At 41.5% G+C, this 18,288-nt stretch overlaps 1 protein-coding gene across 4 annotated transcripts in view; it reads right to left on the reverse strand.

The window, feature by feature from the left end:
- The window catches only part of SPATA18 (spermatogenesis associated 18), a 274,302-nt gene that overhangs the window by 122,912 nt on the left and 133,102 nt on the right, over positions 1–18,288 (reverse strand). For 3 of the 4 annotated variants that reach the window (XM_029587820.1, XM_029587806.1, XM_029587813.1), the window contains 2 exons: positions 6,352–6,420; positions 6,175–6,243 (listed from right to left, as the gene is read on the reverse strand). The exons of the other annotated variant lie outside the window; for it this stretch is intronic. In XM_029587820.1, the coding sequence (XP_029443680.1) occupies positions 6,175–6,243; positions 6,352–6,420 (138 nt within the window). The remainder of the gene's footprint in view (positions 1–6,174; positions 6,244–6,351; positions 6,421–18,288) is intronic. 4 annotated transcript variants of the gene reach the window in all.

Below are 18,288 nucleotides of genomic sequence, written 5' to 3' on the forward strand. Positions count from 1 at the left end.
CTGCGAGCACTTTGATTGACTCTATGCTTAATTCTTCAGTATAATCATCAGTTCCTTAGGTTCCAAGCTGCACTGCACTACGAGCAGACAAAAATGCAATTTAAGTCACTGTAGAAATAATCATAAGAACATAAGGCTTGCCATACTGGGTCAGACCAAGGGTCCATCAAACCCAATTTCCTGTTTCCAACAGTAGCCAAGACAGGTCATACGTACCTGGCTGATCCCAAGAGGTATATAGATTCCAATCTGCTTATTCCAAGAATAAGCAGTGGATTTCTGCAATTCTCTTTATAATTGTTAATGGACTTTTCCTCCAGGAACTTGTCCAAATCTTTTTTAAATGCAGCTATACCAAGAGCTTTCACCATATCCTCTGACAATGAATTCCAGAGCTTAATTATGCATTGAGTAAAAAAATATTTTCTCTTATTAGTTTTGAATGTATTATCCAGTAACTTCATTGTGTGTCCCCTAGTGTTACGGGTTCAGACCATGCACACTGGTATCCTGCCCAGGGGCTCTGACCTAGGGGGCTAATCTCATATAAACACACACAATTACTGGGATTATACCTGGGGGCTTGAATCCAGGGGCTTATCCCCTACACAAATGGCCACACACAATTACTGGGATTACACCTGGGGGCTTGAACCCAGGAGTTTATACCCTATACACCTGATCTTTGTACTTTTCAAAAGAGTAAACAACTGATTAATGTTTACTCATTCCATGCCACTCATTATTTTATAGACCTCTATTATATCTCACCTCAGCTGTCTCTTCTCCAAGCTGAAGAGTCCTAACCTCTTTAGCTTTTCTTCATAGGGGAATTGTTCCATCCCCTTTATCATCTTGGTTGCCCATCTCTGTACCTTTTCTAATTCTGTTATATCTTTCTTGAGATGTGGTGACCAGAACTGAACACAATACTCAAGATGAGGTCACACCATGGAGCGATACAGAAGCATTATGATATTTTCTGTTTTATTCTCCATTCCTTTCCTAATAATCCCTAGCATTCTATTTGCTTTCTTGGCTGCTGCTGCTGCACACTGAGCAGAAGATTTCAACGTATTTTCAACGATGACACCTAGATCCTTTTCCTGAGTGGTGACTCCTAATGTGGAACCTTGCATTTCATAGTAATAATTTGGGTTTATCTTCCCTAAGTGCATCACTTTGCACTTGTCTACATTAAATTTCATTTGCCATTTGCATGCCCAATCTCCCAGTTTTGCGATGTCCTCTTGCAATTTCTCACAATCCTCTTGTGATACGACAACTTTGAATAATTTTGTGTCATTGGCAAATTTGATCGCCTTACTTGTTGCTCCCATTTCCAGGTCATTTATAAATATATTAAAAAGCATCGGGCCCAGAACAGATCCCTGGGAGCACTCCACTATTCACCTTTTACCAGTGGGAAAATTTACCATTTAGCCCTACTCTCTGTTTTCTATCTTTTAACCAGTTCGCAATCTACAATGGAACACTGCCACCTAACCCATGGCTTTCTAATTTCCTACGAAGTCTCTCATACGGGACTTTGTTAAATGCTTTCTGGAAATCCAAATACACTATATTAACCAGCTCACCTTTATCCATCTTCAAAAAATGTAGCAAATGCTTTCTGGAAATCCAGATACACTATGATTTATTTATTTATTTATTTATTTATTTTTGGGTTTTATATACCGGAAGTTCCTGTATACAATACATATCACTCCGGTTCACATTTAACAAAGATAACTATCGCCGGGGAGGCGGTTTACATAGAACATATCGAATATAATGAACGGATAATAATCAAAGTACAATCTATTATGAAACCACTAAGATCAACTTAGAAAACAACTTGAAACATATAACTGAAGCAATATGAACATTACAATATTGCTGTAAGACAAGGCTGGATGTTTGATTTTCAAAGGGGTACGTCGGTAAGATAGGTGCGTAACCCCCGAAAAGCTGCCCCTTCCACCCCCTGTGCACTCCGAGCCTATGTTGCATAGGCTCGGCGGCGCACACAAGCCCCGGGACATGCATCAGTCCCGGGGCTTTCCTGGGGGGGGGGGGGGCGTGTTGGGGCATGTAGCAGCCGGCGCGTCATCGGGAGGCGTTCCAGGGACGTGGACGTGGCCTCCGGACCAGCCCCCGGACCGGAACATGGTGCGCCAGCGTGCGCAAGTTACGCCTGCCTCTGGCAGGCGTAACTTTTGAAATAAAGGTAGGGGGGGAATTAGTTAGGGCCGGGGGGCGGGTTAGTTAGGGGAAGGAAAGGGAAGGTGGGGGGCGCCAGAAAGAAAGTTCCCTCCGAGGCTGCTCCGATTTCGGAGCGGCCTCGGAGGGAACGGAGGCAGGCTGCGCGGCTTGGCACACACCGGCTGCCAATTTTGTGCCGGTTGCGCGAACAAATGTACGCGTCTGTGTACTTTTTAAAAATCTGCCCCTATATCAACCAGCTCACCTTTATCTCACCTTCAAAAAATGTAGCACATTTGTGAGTCAAGACTTCCCTTGGCTAAATCCATGTTGGCTTTGTCCCATTAAATTGTGCTTATCTATATGTTCAGCAATTTTGTTCTTTATGATAGTTTCTACCATTTTGCCTGGCACAGACGTCAGACTCACTGGTCTGTAATTTCCTAGATCACCCCTTGATCCCTTTTTAAAAATTGGTGTTACATTGGCAACTTTCCAGTCTTCAGGTACCATGGATGATGTTATTGATAGTTTACAAAGTTCCAAAAGCTGGACCGCAATTTAATTTCTCAGTTCTTTCAGCACTCTGGGATGTATACCATCTGGTCCAGGTAATTTGCTACTTTTTAGTTTATCAATTTGCTCTAATACATCTTCCAGGTTCACTGAGATTTGTTTCAGTTTTTATAACTAATGATTTTTAAATTTCATCTCTAGCATATGTATATCTCTTACATCTTCCTCAGTGAATACTGAAGCAAAGAATTCATTTAGTTTCTCTGCTATGGCTTTGCCATCCCTAAGTGCTCCTTTTACCCCTTGATCATATAATTGTCCAAGTGACTCCCTCTTAGGTATTTTACCTCGAATGTACCTGAAAAAGTTTTTATTATGAGTTTTTGCTTCCATGGCAAGCTTCTTTTCAAATTCTTTCTTTGCCTTACTTATCAATGCTTTGCATCTGACTTACCAGTGCTTATGCTATTTCCTGTTTTCTTCATTTAGAGTTCTTTTCCATTTCATGAAAGATGTTCTTTTAGATATTATAGCCTCTCTCACCCCACCTTTCAACCATGCTGATAGTCATTTAGCCTTCTTTCCATCTTTTCTAATGTGTCAAATACATCTGTTCTGGGCTTCCATGATGGTATTTTTAAACATCCATGCCTGAGCTAAACTTTTAACTTTTGCAGTTGCTCCTTTCAGTTTTTTCCTATTTTCCTCGTTATATCAAATCACCTTTTTGAAAGTTAAATGCTGTCATAGTAAATTTCTTTTTTCACTCCCTCCAATTAAGTCAAATATGATAATGTTGTGATCACTATGGTCAAGTGTCTCCAGCACGGTTACCTCTCGTACCAAATCCTGTGCTCCACTAAGAACTAGGTCTAAAATAGCTTCCCTTCTTGTTGGTTCTTGTACCAGCTGCTCCATGAAGAAGTCTTTTATTTCATCTAGGAAATTTACTTATCTAGAATGCCCTGATGTAACATTCACCCATTCATTACTGGGGTAATTGAAATCTCCCATTATTACTGTGCTGCTGATTTTGTTAACTTCCCTAATTTCTTTTAGTATTTCATTGTTTGTTAGTTCATTCTGGCCAGGTGGATGACTGTGTTTTGAAAATATTTTCTGATTCAGGGGGATGTTTTGTGGGAGCAGACAATGGTAATGAAAACAGCTATGAATTTTGGCACAATTTTGAAAAAATGAGAAATCCTCCTGAGCAGAAATTATTTTTGAAACATGGTCCCAAGTCAGGGGCGGGGGGTGTCTACAGAAGGAGGTCATAAGACACGATAAGTTTGATTATTTCTACAGTGACTTAAATTGTATTTTTGTCTGCTCATAGTGGAGTGCAGTTTGGAACATAAGGAACTGATGATTATTCTGAAGAATTAAGCATAGAGTCAAGCACAGTGCTCACAGCGTTTTTGGGTATGAAGGCTTCCTTAGTTTCTAATAATTAGGGTGAACTGACTTTCATAGTCAGTTGGTATCTTTCCCTTGTTGGACTGTTTATCATTCAATAGTTTGTAGTGTATTGTCATTACATTTGCCCTCTTGTCAGGGTCTGTACAATCTTACCATGTAATGGCACTGTGTTTTAATAAACTACATTAAGAAGCATACCCAATGCCATAAAAAATGTTTTTAACCAAACATGCCCCCCAAAATTATGCAATTGCCAAATTCCAAGCGTTTGGATTTCAGATACTTGTCCTTCCAAGGTATGTTCACAATGCCTCAAATTTTAAAGCCCAGCGCACGTAAAATCCGATAGATACATGTGTGGCTGGGCTATGCGCGTGCTAAGTACATTTTAAAAATGGCTCGGCCACACGCATATCTCCCGATATGCGCAGAAGTGCTGGGCTTGGTGAAAGGGGCGGGCTGGGGGCCGACCAGGACAGTGGTCATTAGTCCCTCTCCCGGGGAAGCTCGCGCCAGCAGCCAGCTGGCGTACACAATTTACTTCAGCTGCTGAGGCAAAGTAAATATAAAAACAAAATAAATTAGTTACGGGGTCGGGGAGGAGAGGGAAAAAGGGAGGAAGGGTAGGTAGGGGTATAGGAAAATTCCCTCCCAGTCCGCTCCTTAATTGGAGAGAACTGGGAGGGAACTTGTCAAAGGCCCAATCGCATTGCCATTCATATTTTAAAAAATCCCCCCCATGCGCACGAGTCGCAACCCACCTGCACATGCGCTTGTCGATATTAAAATCGGAAGCACATGTGCATGTGGAAATTGTATTCTATAACATGCGCGCAGCAATGCTCCCATGTTATAAAATCACCACGTCCATGTGCGCACACCAGGAACCGCGAGCACATGGATGCACACGTGCGATTTTCAAAATCTACCCCAATGAGTGTACAATTCAGGAACGGGAGGTAGGTACCTGCCCCAGGGGGCTTACAATCTAAGTGAGTACCTGAGTCAACAGAGGGTTAAGTGACTCACCCAAGGTCACAAAGAACATCAGTGGGAGAAGCAAGATTTGAACTCTGGCTTCCTTCATTCTTAGCCCATTATTCTAAGATTAAGGCCATAGCCTTACATATGAAAATGTATTTTGCCCAAAATATTAACTCAGTGGTTGATATTCAAAGGGCTTGTCTAGCTAAATTTTGGAATCAGTCAGACAAAACCTGAGATTTAAATATATCCCCCGTTCTCCAGTTACATTTTATCCGGGTAACTCATTCCATACACAATTTAGCTGCACTGGGGTGCAGTTTTACTTTATCCGGTTAGCACTGATATTTAGCACTAACCAGATAAGATTAGCCAGGTAATTCTGGACAGAAAAATAGCTGTGCTAAACTTATTTGGATAACTCTATCCAGGTATATTCAGTGGAACCCTTATCCAGGTCAGTTCCACTGAATATCCAGTTAGGGCTATCTGGGTAACTTTACCCAAATATATTTTCAGCTCATCGGCTGCCTGAACACTGACCTCACAGTGCGTTTCATGGGTTTAAAGTGTACACACAAAACAGAAACTTGAAAAGACCTGATTCTTCACAAATCTGTCTTAAAATTTCACAGATGTCCCAGCTTTTTTCACCATGTCATTTATGAGCAACAAATCACCATCCTTTGAACTATTAACTATAATCTGTACATGCTTGAAGCATCTCCCTACCCTCAACCTTGTTGACTTCCTCTATGTTACTGTTTGATTTTTGTTGACGTTTCTGCCAAAACCATCTACCAGCAGAGTTGTTTCCTGAATAAAGTGGTGTTCTTGGCCATGTTGATTTGAAAACGAATACCTTGGTTGTAATCCCACCTACAGTTTACTTATATATTTGGGCATCTTCCTTATGTCATTCTACACTGATCTCATGAACGGAATATAGACCTGAAAACTAGTCACAGGTTTATTGTTAGTAGAATAAAAAGTGATCCACCTACAATTGGTTTAACATTCATTTGTCACTATTTCCTAACACTTTACCTGGAAAAAGCAGCCTCTTTCTCCTCATTTAGTTCAACTTCATTCTGCATTTTCTTGCACCATGGATTTCTACAGTACGCCATAAAAAAAGTCAATAATTGAATCTATACTAAGACAGAGGAATTTCAGGAAGCAGGAGAATTTGGGTGCCTGCAGCACTAGTTCCTAACACTTTACCTGGAAAAAGCGGCCTCTTTCTCCTCATTTAGTTCAACTTCATTCTGCATTATCTTGCACCATGGATTTCTACAGTATGCCATAAAAAAGTCAATAACTGAATCTATACTAAGGGAAAAGAATTTCAGTAGGCAGGACAACAGGCGTGACTGCAGCACTAGTTCGCTTACTGAGAACTTTCCACTCACCTTTTATTGGTAGTTAAAGCAGACTAAGAGGCTGCAGTTATCTAAGGAAGGATGGATAATATGCACCAATTCTAGATGGCTTGTACTCAAGGAGAAGATTAGCTACTGTTTTTTAGGCCTTCCCTGGCATGTTGCAAATAAGGATAGGTGAAACGTTAATTATGTGTTGCAAATAGTTTCAGAAAATAAGGGAGAGGAAGATCTCAGTTGGTATATATGCCTCAAGGATTAGGCCATCCTTAAATTCATGATGAATTATATAAGCATTACAGGATTTATGCATAATATAATAATGCATTCATCCCACAATACTTAGAGGGTTCTCATCAATTACACATTAAAAAGGCATAGATCCAATAGCTTTTTTGGTTCTAGAGAAAACTAGGTACTTTGCACCTTGTGATATCTTTTATTAGGTAGAAAAACTATTAGAGGGTACATACAGATTCCAACTAATCCATATACATAATACTAGCAAGGAATCATAATTTAATACAACATATATTATTAAATATACACAATATTTTTATTAAAACAATGTCATGGAGCACTGATATACATTAACATGTATTTATTTATCAGGTGTCATAAAATTGTTCAAACATGTTCTATAAGCTTACAATCATTAGAACATAAGATATGCCATACTAGATCAGACCAAGGGTCCATCAAGCTCAGTATCCTGACTGCAACAGTGGCCAATCCAAGTCATAAGTACCTGGCAAGTATCCGGACATTAAATAGATCCCTTGCTACTAATGCCGGCAACAAGCAGTTTATGGACTTCTCTTGCAGGACCTTATCCAAACCTTTTTTAAACCCAGCTGCACTAAATGCCTTAACCCCATCCTGTGGCAAATAATTCCAAAGCTTAATTATTAATTGAGAGAAAAAGAATTTTCTCCGATTTGTTTTAAATGTGCCTCTTGCTAACTTCATGGAGTGCCCCTTAGTCCTTGTATTATCTCATTTACCCGTCCTAGACCTCTCATGATTTTACAGACCTCTATCATATCCCCATAAGAACAGTAACACTTATAATGATGAATGCACTCTCACACATGCACATACACATATGCACAATATCCACTCATTCACATTCTCATTTTTTCTTATAATAAATGTCATACAATGCCCCAATGCCCCAACAAACAACAGGACCCAATTGTTTCGCCTAACTGAGGCTTCTTCAGGGGGAAATCTTATAATGTACTCTAACCCCTTGCTGCAATACGTTCTTCCTAAACATTGATTCAAAGATGGCTCACTTGACTGGAAAGCCTATCACATTTCAGGTTTCCTGCGAGTTAAACCATAATGCATTGCACCATTGTCTCACAATGTGTTTCATGGGTTTAAAATGTACACACAAAACAGAAACTTGAAAAGACCTGATACTTCACAAATCTGTCTTAAAATTTCACAGATGCCCCAAATATTTTCCTAAAAAATGTATATATCAAAAAAATTAATTAACGTTTAAATTATATACTCTGAGCTTCTACCATTCATACCCGCATTATCCAAACTTACCAGACAACTCTGTACACACATCTGCTCTACACCAGTCTCATAATTAACCACCATTCTAAAATTCCATATCACATCATTCCAGCTAATCTTAAACGCCTACATAAAAAATGAAAACATATTTCAAAATGCAATTACATACCCCATGAACCAAATATTTACCACCAAAATTTTCACCATCATGATACACCAGTTTTCTCTCCAGATCTACACCATACAATGCCACACATGCACATATCCATTGAGCTTCAAAATTTAAAGCCAATCAATGGCAACTTTCTCAGCTGTCTTACATCTATAAAAATGCAGTCCACTCAATTTCACGATATAACCCCTTAGATATCCATGTAACCCAATCATAAATAAAACGCTGTTCTTTCCATATTAGTATTTATTAAATGTCACCCCCACATTTACTTTGTACCTAACTGATGACAAAAAAGTTTAAATCATCCACCATATGCTGGGCATTTGCCCAGTGCGCTACCAACGGGGTGACTAAATACCAATACCTTTAGAATATAAAAGCATACAGAACATGGTCCACATATATCCTGACCAACAGGTCTATTAATGTCACAACGGCTGAATGGTAAACTTGTAGTAACAAGTTGATCTTGCAAAGATTTTTTTTTTTGATTGAAAGCAATGGATATTCTTTGAATAACTAATCCCCCATGAGAATAGATCAATGCCTACAAATGATGTTCTTAATTTGTGTTGTCTGAAATGAAAAAGGGACTGTACATATATATGTAGACAAAGAGGATTTACTCCCTGTAATCAACAAATTCTCCCTATTTGCACTGAAAGCGCATTTGTATATCTTCCATATTAACTTATGGGTATATTCACACTCTTTAAACCTTATAGACAACTCACTCGCGCAACATTTATACTCATCTACGATGAGCAAGATCTCCAAAGACAGAGGAATTGTCCAACCAGTATATTATCTTTTAAATTGCGCAGAAGAGAACTTGCATAATGAAGTAATGTATTCCTATCAGTTTGCTTGCAGTAAAGCAAAATTGCTTATCTGTAATAGGTGTTATCCCAGGACAGCAGGCTATAGTCCTCACATATGGGTGATGTCACTGGATGGAGCCCTATTGCGGAAAACTTTCTGTCAAAGTTTCTAGAAACATTTGACTGGCACACTGAGCCAACTGAGCATGCCCAGCATGCCATGATCCCTCAAGCCTCAGGGGCCTCCCTTCAGTCTAGTTTGTAGCAATAAGCTTTAGCAAAAATAAAATAACAAAACGTTTCGGACCCAACTCTGCGGGGTGGCGAGTGGGTTTTGTGAGGACTATATCCTGCTGCCTGGGATAATACCCATTACAGATAAGCAATTTTGCTTTATCCCAGGACAAGCAGGATATAGTCCTCACATATGGGTGATTAGCAAGCTACAGGCTGACTGGTTTGAAGTTTGGACCAACAGCGCACAACTTGTGTAACAGGCATAACAACTGGAGAACTGTTAGCTAAAATTGAGGAAGCCTGAAATCACAGCAGGTTGGATGTGGAAGGAGTTGGGGTTATATGGGAAACAAGTTCTTTAAAACAGATTGTCCGTAAGCTGAATCTTGTCCTACTTCTATGTCCAAACAGTAATGTGCTGCAAAAGTGTGAAGAGAAGTCCATGTTGCAGCTTTACAAATGTCAACAATTGGTACTGAACGATAGTGCGCTACTGAGGTTGACATTGCTCTGACTGAGTGCACCTTTACTCATCCCTGAAGGGAAAGGCCTGCTTTTTCGTAACAAAACTCTATGCAATCTGCTAGCCAGTTGGAGAGACTTTGTTTGCCCACTGCCTTACCCGGTTTGTTTTTATCAAAAGAAACAAAGAGCTGGGTGGATTTCCTATGGGCTGCAGTGCGGTCTAGGTAATATGCAAGTGCACATTTACAGTCTAAGGTGTGCAAGACCCTCTCCCCTTGGTGAGAGTGAGGTCTTGGAAAGAATGTGGGCAAGACATATATTCATTCAAGTGGAAATCCGTAACCATGTTAAGAAGGAATTTAGGGTGAGTACAGAGAACCACTCGGTCATGTAGAAATCTTGTGTATGGTGAGTATGTGACAAGTGCTTGTAACTCACTAACTCACCTCGCAGAGGTAATAGCTAATAGGAAGATAACTTTCCATGTAAGAAATTTAACATCACAGGAATTAATGGGTTCAAAAGGAGAACACATGAGTCTTGTCAGTACTACATTAAGGTCCCATTCTGTGACTGGAGGCCGTAAAGGATTTTTAGATGAACTAAACCTCTCAAAAACCTACTGATTAGGGGTTGCCCTGATATAGGGGCATCCCCTATTCCCTTGTGGTATGCCAAGATGGCAGTCAAATGTACCCTGACTGAGGACGTCTGGTGACCAGAGTCTGAAAGGTACCAGAGATAGTCTAATAAAGATGATGTGGGGCAGGAAAAAGGGTCAATACTTTTTTGTGTGCACCACATGGCAAATCTTTTCCACTTACAACGATATGATTTTCGTGTGGAAGGCTTTCGTGAAGCTACAAGCACTTGAGAGACATTAGGTGAAAGACTGAGTGGTTGTAGGATCAAGCTTTCAACATCCAGGCTGTGAGGGATAGGGATTGAAGGTTGTGATGGCGCAACCTGCCCTGATCCTGAGTTATGAGAGTGGGTGCTGAGCCCAGGCGAATTGGTTCTCTGATCAAGAGGTAGAGAAGTATGGGAAACCATACTTGCCGAGGCCAATACGGGGCTATAAGTATCATTGACCCTTTGTCCTGTTATAGCTTCACTAGTATTTTGGTTATTAGCGGTATCAGGGGATACGCGTATAGAAGACCTGAGTTCCTGGGGCGAGCAAAGGCGTCCTTGGCTAACTGGTTTCTCTGTTTGTGCAGGGAGCAGAATTTGTCCACTTTGTGATTCAGCTCGGATGCAAAGAGGTCCATTGTTGGTTGACCCCAACGTTGGAATATCTTGGTCGCTACGAAAGGATCCAGGGACCACTCGTGGGGTTGGAACTGACGAATGAGGTGATCTGCAACTATGTTGTGTATGCCTGCTAGATAAGTGGCACGGAGAAACATGGAATGTTGCAGGGCTCAATCCCACATCAACGCGGCTTCTTGGCAGAGGAGATAAGAGACCATGCCTCCTTGTTTGTTCAGATACCACATGGCAATTGTGTTGTCTTTTGTATGAGAACAGTCTTGTTGGAAAGGCAGTCCTTGAACGCATAGAGAGCATAACATATAGCTCAAAGCTCTAGGAAGTTTATTTGAAATGTTGCTTCGAGTTTTGTCCAAGTACCTTGAGTCTGACGATTGTCTACATGAGCTCCCCAACCTAAGGTGGATGCATCTGTAGTTAAGGTCACTTGTGGAACTGGTTGCTGAAACGGTAGGCCTGTTAGCAAGATGTTTGTGTTCGTCCACCAGAGGAGAGAGGAACATAACTGGTGGGTTATTTGAATCAGAGACGACAGTGGTTGAATAAGAACATAAGAACATAAGAAAATGCCATACTGGGTCAGACCAAGGGTCCATCAAGCCCAGCATCCTGTTTCCAACAGTGGCCAATCCAGGCCATAAGAACCTGGCAAGTACCCAAAAACTAAGTCTATTCCATATAACCATTGCTAATGGCAGTGGCTATTCTCTAAGTGAACTTAATAGCAGGTAATGGACTTCTCCTCCAAGAACTTATCCAATCCTTTTTTAAACACAGCTATACTAACTGCACGAACCACATTCTCTGGCAACAAATTCCAGAGTTTAATTGTGCATTGAGTAAAAAAGAACTTTCTCCAATTAGTTTTAAATGTGCCCCATGCTAACTTCATGGAGTGTCCCCTAGTCCTTCTACTATCCGAAAGAGTAAATAACCGATTCACATCTACCCGTTCTAGACCTCTCATGATTTTAAACACCTCTATCATATCCCCCCTCAGTCGTCTCTTCTCCAAGCTGAAAAGTCCTAACCTCTTTAGTCTTTCCTCATAGGAGAGTTGTTCCATTCCCCTTATCATTTTGGTAGCCCTTCTCTGTACCTTCTCCATCGCAATTATATCTTTTTTGAGATGCGGCGACCAGAATTGTACACAGTATTCAAGGTGCGGTCTCACCATGGAGCGATACAGAGGCATTATGACATTTTCCGTTTTATTCATCATTCCTTTTCTAATAATTCCCAACATTCTGTTTGCTTTTTTGACTGCCGCAGCACACTGAACCGACAATTTCAATGTGTTATCCACTATGACACCTAGATCTCTTTCTTGGGTTGTAGCACCTAATATGGAACCCAACATCGTGTAATTATAGCATGGGTTATTTTTCCCTATATGCATCACCTTGCACTTATCCACATTAAATTTCATCTGCCATTTGGATGCCCAATTTTCCAGTCTCACAAGGTCTTCCTGCAATTTATCACAATCTGCTTGTGATTTAACTACTCTGCACAATTTTGTGTCATCTGCAAATTTGATTATCTCACTCGTCGTATTTCTTTCCAGATCATTTATAAATATATTGAACAGTAAGGGTCCCAATACAGATCCCTGAGGCACTCCACTGTCCACTCCCTTCCACTGAGAAAATTGCCCATTTAATCCTACTCTCTGTTTCCTGTCTTTTAGCCAGTTTGCAATCCACGGAAGGACATCGCCACCTATCCCATGACTTTTTACTTTTCCTAGAAGCCTCTCATGAGGAACTTTGTCAAACGCCTTCTGAAAATCCAAGTATACTATATCTACCGGTTCACCTTTATCCACATGTTTATTAACTCCTTCAAAAAAGTGAAGCAGATTTGTGAGGCAAGACTTGCACTGGGTAAAGCCATGCTGATTTTGTTCCATTAAACCATGTCTTTCTATATGTTCTGTGATTTTGATGTTTAGAACACTTTCCACTATTTTTCCTGGCACTGAAGTCAGGCTAACCGGTCTGTAGTTTCCCGGATCGCCCCTGGAGCCCTTTTTAAATATTGGGGTTACATTTGCTATCCTCCAGTCTTCAGGTACAATGGATTGATTCAGTCCATCTGAATCATTACCCATGAAAACCTTCTCCATTACGGGTACCTCCCCAACATCCTCTTCAGTAAACACCGAAGCAAAGAAATCATTTAATCTTTCCGCGATGGCCTTATCTTCTCTAAGTGCCCCTTTAACCCCTCGATCATCTAACGGTCCAACTGACTCCCTCACAGGCTTTCTGCTTCGGATATATTTAAAAAAGTTTTTGGAGCCACTGTGATCTCAAAGTCCATTGTGTTACTTTCATGGCTAATCTGGCCATAGGGGTGACATGAACCGTAGACGTCATGTGACCTAGCAGAATGAGGAACTGATGGGCAGTTGCTGTTCGGCTTGTGTGCAGAGAGCTCGCTAAAGTGGACAGAGTCTCTGCGTGGTGCTTTGGCAGGAAGGCCTTGGATACAGTTGTGCTCAATTCTGCTCTGATGAATTGTAGAGTGCAAGATGGTAGAAGATGGGATTTTTTGTAATTGATTAGAAATCCCAATGAGTGAAGCAGATTGATTGTGCATTTGAGGGAGTCGAGAAATCCTTGCCTTGATTGACTCTTGATGAGCCAGTCATCGAGATACGGGAATACATGTATGCTTTCCTTGCGTAGATGGGCCACTGCCACAGCTAGGAATTTTGTGAACACTCTTGGTACTGAGGCAAGTCCGAATGGCAGCACCCGGTACTGAAAATGTTTGTGACCCACTAGAAAATGCAGAAACTTGCGATGAGGGGGAAATACTGGAATGTGAGCGTAAGCATCTTGAAGATCCAGAGAACAGAGCCAATCTCTTGTTTGAATTTGGGGAAGCATGGGGCCTAAGGATACCATCCTGAACTTTTCTTTCCGTAGAAATTTGTTGAGTTTTCGAAGGCCTAAGAAGGGTCATAAACCTCCTGTTTTCTTTTCGTAATGAGGAAATAGCGGGAGAGGAATCATCTGCCCTGCTGAGGTCGGGGAACTGGTTCCACGGCCCTGGTGCTCAGGAGGGTGGATAATTCTGTTTGCAGAAGTGAGGAATGATTTTTTGGTACCCAAAACGAGCTTGGTGGGGTGTCGTTTAGTACTTTGAGACAGTCCAGATGGTAACCTTGAGATATGGAGAGTAGTCATTGATCGGAGGTGATGTGCAACCAATTGGGGTGAAAATATGAAGGAAGGTTTAGGGTTGGGTTGGTAGCCTCTCTGGGCTGGTCTGGACGGCCTGCCACGGGTTGCTGGGGAATAGTATCTCCGTGGTCTATAATAGGGCTTTCTAGAGTCTTTCCTGGTTGGACGACGTGCAGAAGACTGTGACTCTGGTGGAACAGAAGAGATTCTCCGAATGTTCTTTCAGCTGTGTTACAGCATCCTGTCCTTTTCTCCAAAAAGATTGTCTCCTACACAAGGAAGGTCTGCCAATTTTTCCTGAATTTCTGACCTAAATTCCGAAGCTTTCAGCCCGGCCCATCTACAAGCACCAATTCCTGTTGCAGCCATTCTGGACGAGGTTTCGAAACTGTCATAGGCTGCACAATCCTCGTGTTTCCCAGCTTCTAGGCCTTTATAAAATGATATTATTGAAGGAATCTTGGAACTGCTGAGGAAGTGAATCGGACAGCTCTTGTATGTGCTTCCACAAATTGCGCTGATACTGAGTTATATATAACTGATATGACGCAATTCTGCAAACCAGCATGGACCCCTGAAACATTTTTCAGCCAAGGGTGTCCAGAACCTTTTGATCCTTCCCAGGAGGCATAGATGAGTGTGGTTAGATTCTCTTCGATTTCTTTTGGGCTGACTTCACCACCACAGACTGGTGTGGAAGCTGGGTTTTCTGAAAATATGAAATATGTTGCACCAGGTAAGTGGCATCAGTCGGATTGTTTACTGGTGGTATGGTATAAGGGTGTTCCCATAGTCTGTGCTGGAGATCCATGAGTACTTCATGTACAGGGATTGCCAGAACTTCTTTAGGAGGATCCACAAGTTGTAAAACCTCTAGGGTTTTTTGCCTGGTGTCCTCTTCTGTCGCTAATTGAAAAGGAATGGTATCAGCCACCTCTCTTACAAAGTTGGAAAAAGAGAGGTCTGCTGGAGGGGATTTTCTCCTCTCTTCCGGAGGGGAAGTATCAAATAAAATATCCTCCGATGAAGTATCGGTGTCTCCCTCATCCCAGATGTCCGAAGAAGGTCGTCGAGGAGGAGTGCAGTGAGGGTGGGATGGTGGCATCGAAGGTATCGACTGTTTCATTGATAGAATCGGTGGAAGCAATGGAGAAAAGGAAGGTCTCGGATGTAATATGCAGATGTTCCTGGTATTGTTTCAGGCATCGGTAAACTCTTTGGGACATCATCGTCACTAGGACTAGGAAGCGGAGTCTTTGATCCTAGTGGTAAAGGTTGAACTGGAAAGGCACCAAGAAGAGCATCTAGCTTGGCGAGTATCAGCGCCAATACTGTCAAATCAGGCATCGGTGCTGGTGATGGTATCGGCACCGATGATGGAATTGGCACCGGTGATGGCAATGGCATCGATGGAATCTCTCGTAAAGCTTCTTTAACTGCCTGGCAAATGAAACCATCCAGTTCCTCCCTTATAGCTGGTGAGGTCAGAGCAGCTAAAGGGGGTGGCAGCGAAGGCAGAACCGGCTCTTCCACAGATCCCTGTGGTGGCACGGTACCCGGCACCGAAATCAGCAGGGATGTCCTGGGAGTGATAGGCATCGATGGTACCGATGACTCCTCTATCCAAGGTTTTTTCTCAGTTGGCTCGATAGGTATCAATTGCCCCCAGACATCGATTCCAGAGCTCTTCGATGCCGGTGCCAGTGTTTCTCCCGATGCTCGGTGCCCTTTTTCTCAAGCACCGAGGTGGATTTTACAGATGACTGAGAAGAAGTCAGAGATGACCGGTCACCAGCTTCATCGGGACGACACCGAGTCTTAAATACTAACTTTTTTGCCGCTCCAGCCGGAGACGAGTGTGTTGAGGTCGATGTCGACAGCAGCAACTGAAGATGGAATAGATGTTCCATCTTCTCCAGACGAGCCCGTCTGCCTTTTGCTGTCATCTCAGCACACTGCTGGCATGTCGCGACATCGTGTTTCTCGCCCAAACACAACACACATTCGATGTGTGGATCCCTAATGGACACGGCACGAGGACAATTCCGGCATTTCTTAAACCCGGTAGCCATTTTGAAGGCCGGACAGCGGTCGACAGCCTTCTGACTAAAATATTTGAAATAACGGTATCGACTGGAAAAATGTATTCACCAGACGGTGGAAAAAGGGAGACCCCTATGGAGGGGATAACTTTGAAAAACTTGTAACTTTTTCCGTTAGGAAACATAGTGTGTGGAAAACTACCATACAGGGCTCCTTCACCGCGAGGCTAATAGCAGCGCGGAAAAAAGAAGATTGAAGGGAGTCCCCTGTGGCTCGAGGGATCATGGCATGCTGGGCATGCTCAGTTGGCTCAGTGTGCCAGACAAAAGTTTCTAGAATCTTTGACAAAGTTTTCTGCGATAGGGCTCCGTCCAGTGATGTCACCCATATGTGAGGACTATATTCTGCTTGTCCTGGGATAAATAGTAGTAACCAACCAATTACACTCCTTACTCACTACTACATCCAAAAAAGGGATAAAATCTTGCTGATCTTGAAATTCAAATTTCAAGTTTACATCTTGTCTATTCATTCATCCTATAAATTCCAACAATAACTGTCTAGACCAAATAAAAAATATAATCTATGAATTGCTTCCATGTAACCACATATTTTAAATATCTCGAATCATAGATAAATCTGGTTTCAAAATCATCCATATACAAACAGGCTGTCGATGGGGCCATCAGTGACCCCATCGGTATAGATTTTATTTACTGAAACAGCATGCATTCAAATTGAAAAAAACTCCTCATTAATATAATAGGGGGCATACAATCCAAGTGAGTTCCTGAGGCAATAGAGGGTTAAGTGACTCACCCAAGGTCAAAGAACTTGGAAGAAGCAAGATTTGAACTCTGGTTTCCTTTATTCTTAGCCCACTGTTCTAAGATTAAGGCCATAGCCTTACATATGAAACTGTAAGGCTATGACATATCTAACCAAATCAACCTATCATCAACTGACAAAGCCACTTCCACTTGGTTTGATGTCACCCTTAACATTGCAAACCAAACCTGTCCTATTGTGTCAAATACTATTAAACCTACCCAAGCAAACAAAAAACCATGGTACTCACAGGAACTCAAAAATCTTAAAACCCTCCTCAGGAACTCAGAAAGGCGATGGCAGAAACACCCCACACCAGCTGCCAAAACAACCTACTACCAACTCATGCATGATTACAGAAAAACTATTCTTGAAACTAAACGAGAATATTATGCAAAAAAAATCCACAACCTCCAATACAACGTCAAAGCTCTCTTCATGATGATCACTAACCTCACCAGAACCCCCCCAACACAACCTCAAGAATCCTCCTCCACAAAATGGTGCAATAACTTAGCCTATTTTTTTCAAAACAAAATCTCCTCTCTCTCTGCACAATTTCCCCTCAACCCTGACAATGTACATCTTCCTACCAACAACCAGTCAGCCACACTTTCATCCTTTGACTCTGCCTCCTCCTTAGAAATAGAAAACATCCTTAAAAAAATGAGACCATCATCGCACCCCTCTGAAACAATCCCAACCAAGCTCCTCCTCTCTATTCCCAAAATAATTGCTAAGCCTCTTGATAACATCTTCAACCTTTCTTTGGAACAAGGTTCAGTACCTTCCATACTCAAACAAGCAGTAGTTAAACCCATTCTGAAAAAACCCAACCTTGACCCTTCTAGTTTATCTAATTTCCGACCTATTTCAAACCTCCCATTCCTCTCGAAAATCCTAGAAAAGCTCGTCAACAATCACCTTTCTGACCTTTGTGCACCCCTTCGTGCAACTCTTTGTGCTTCATTTAATATTTTTTCTTTTATGTTTTCTGTTAAGTAACCTTTTTTTCAAGTTCCTACCTTATGCCTTTGTTAACAATTTTATTATAAATGTTCTCTGTATTTGACTATGGAAATATTTTTTCCTGCTTTTTCTGTTTTATGTAAACCGGTATGATTTGCATTTTAATGTAAGAATATCGGTATATAAAAATTATAAATAAATAAATAAATAAATAAATAACAGACACTACAATCAAAGGCATG

This window comes from Rhinatrema bivittatum, chromosome 1 (genome assembly GCF_901001135.1).
Source record: "Rhinatrema bivittatum chromosome 1, aRhiBiv1.1, whole genome shotgun sequence".
Classification (NCBI taxonomy): Eukaryota; Metazoa; Chordata; class Amphibia; order Gymnophiona; family Rhinatrematidae; genus Rhinatrema; species Rhinatrema bivittatum.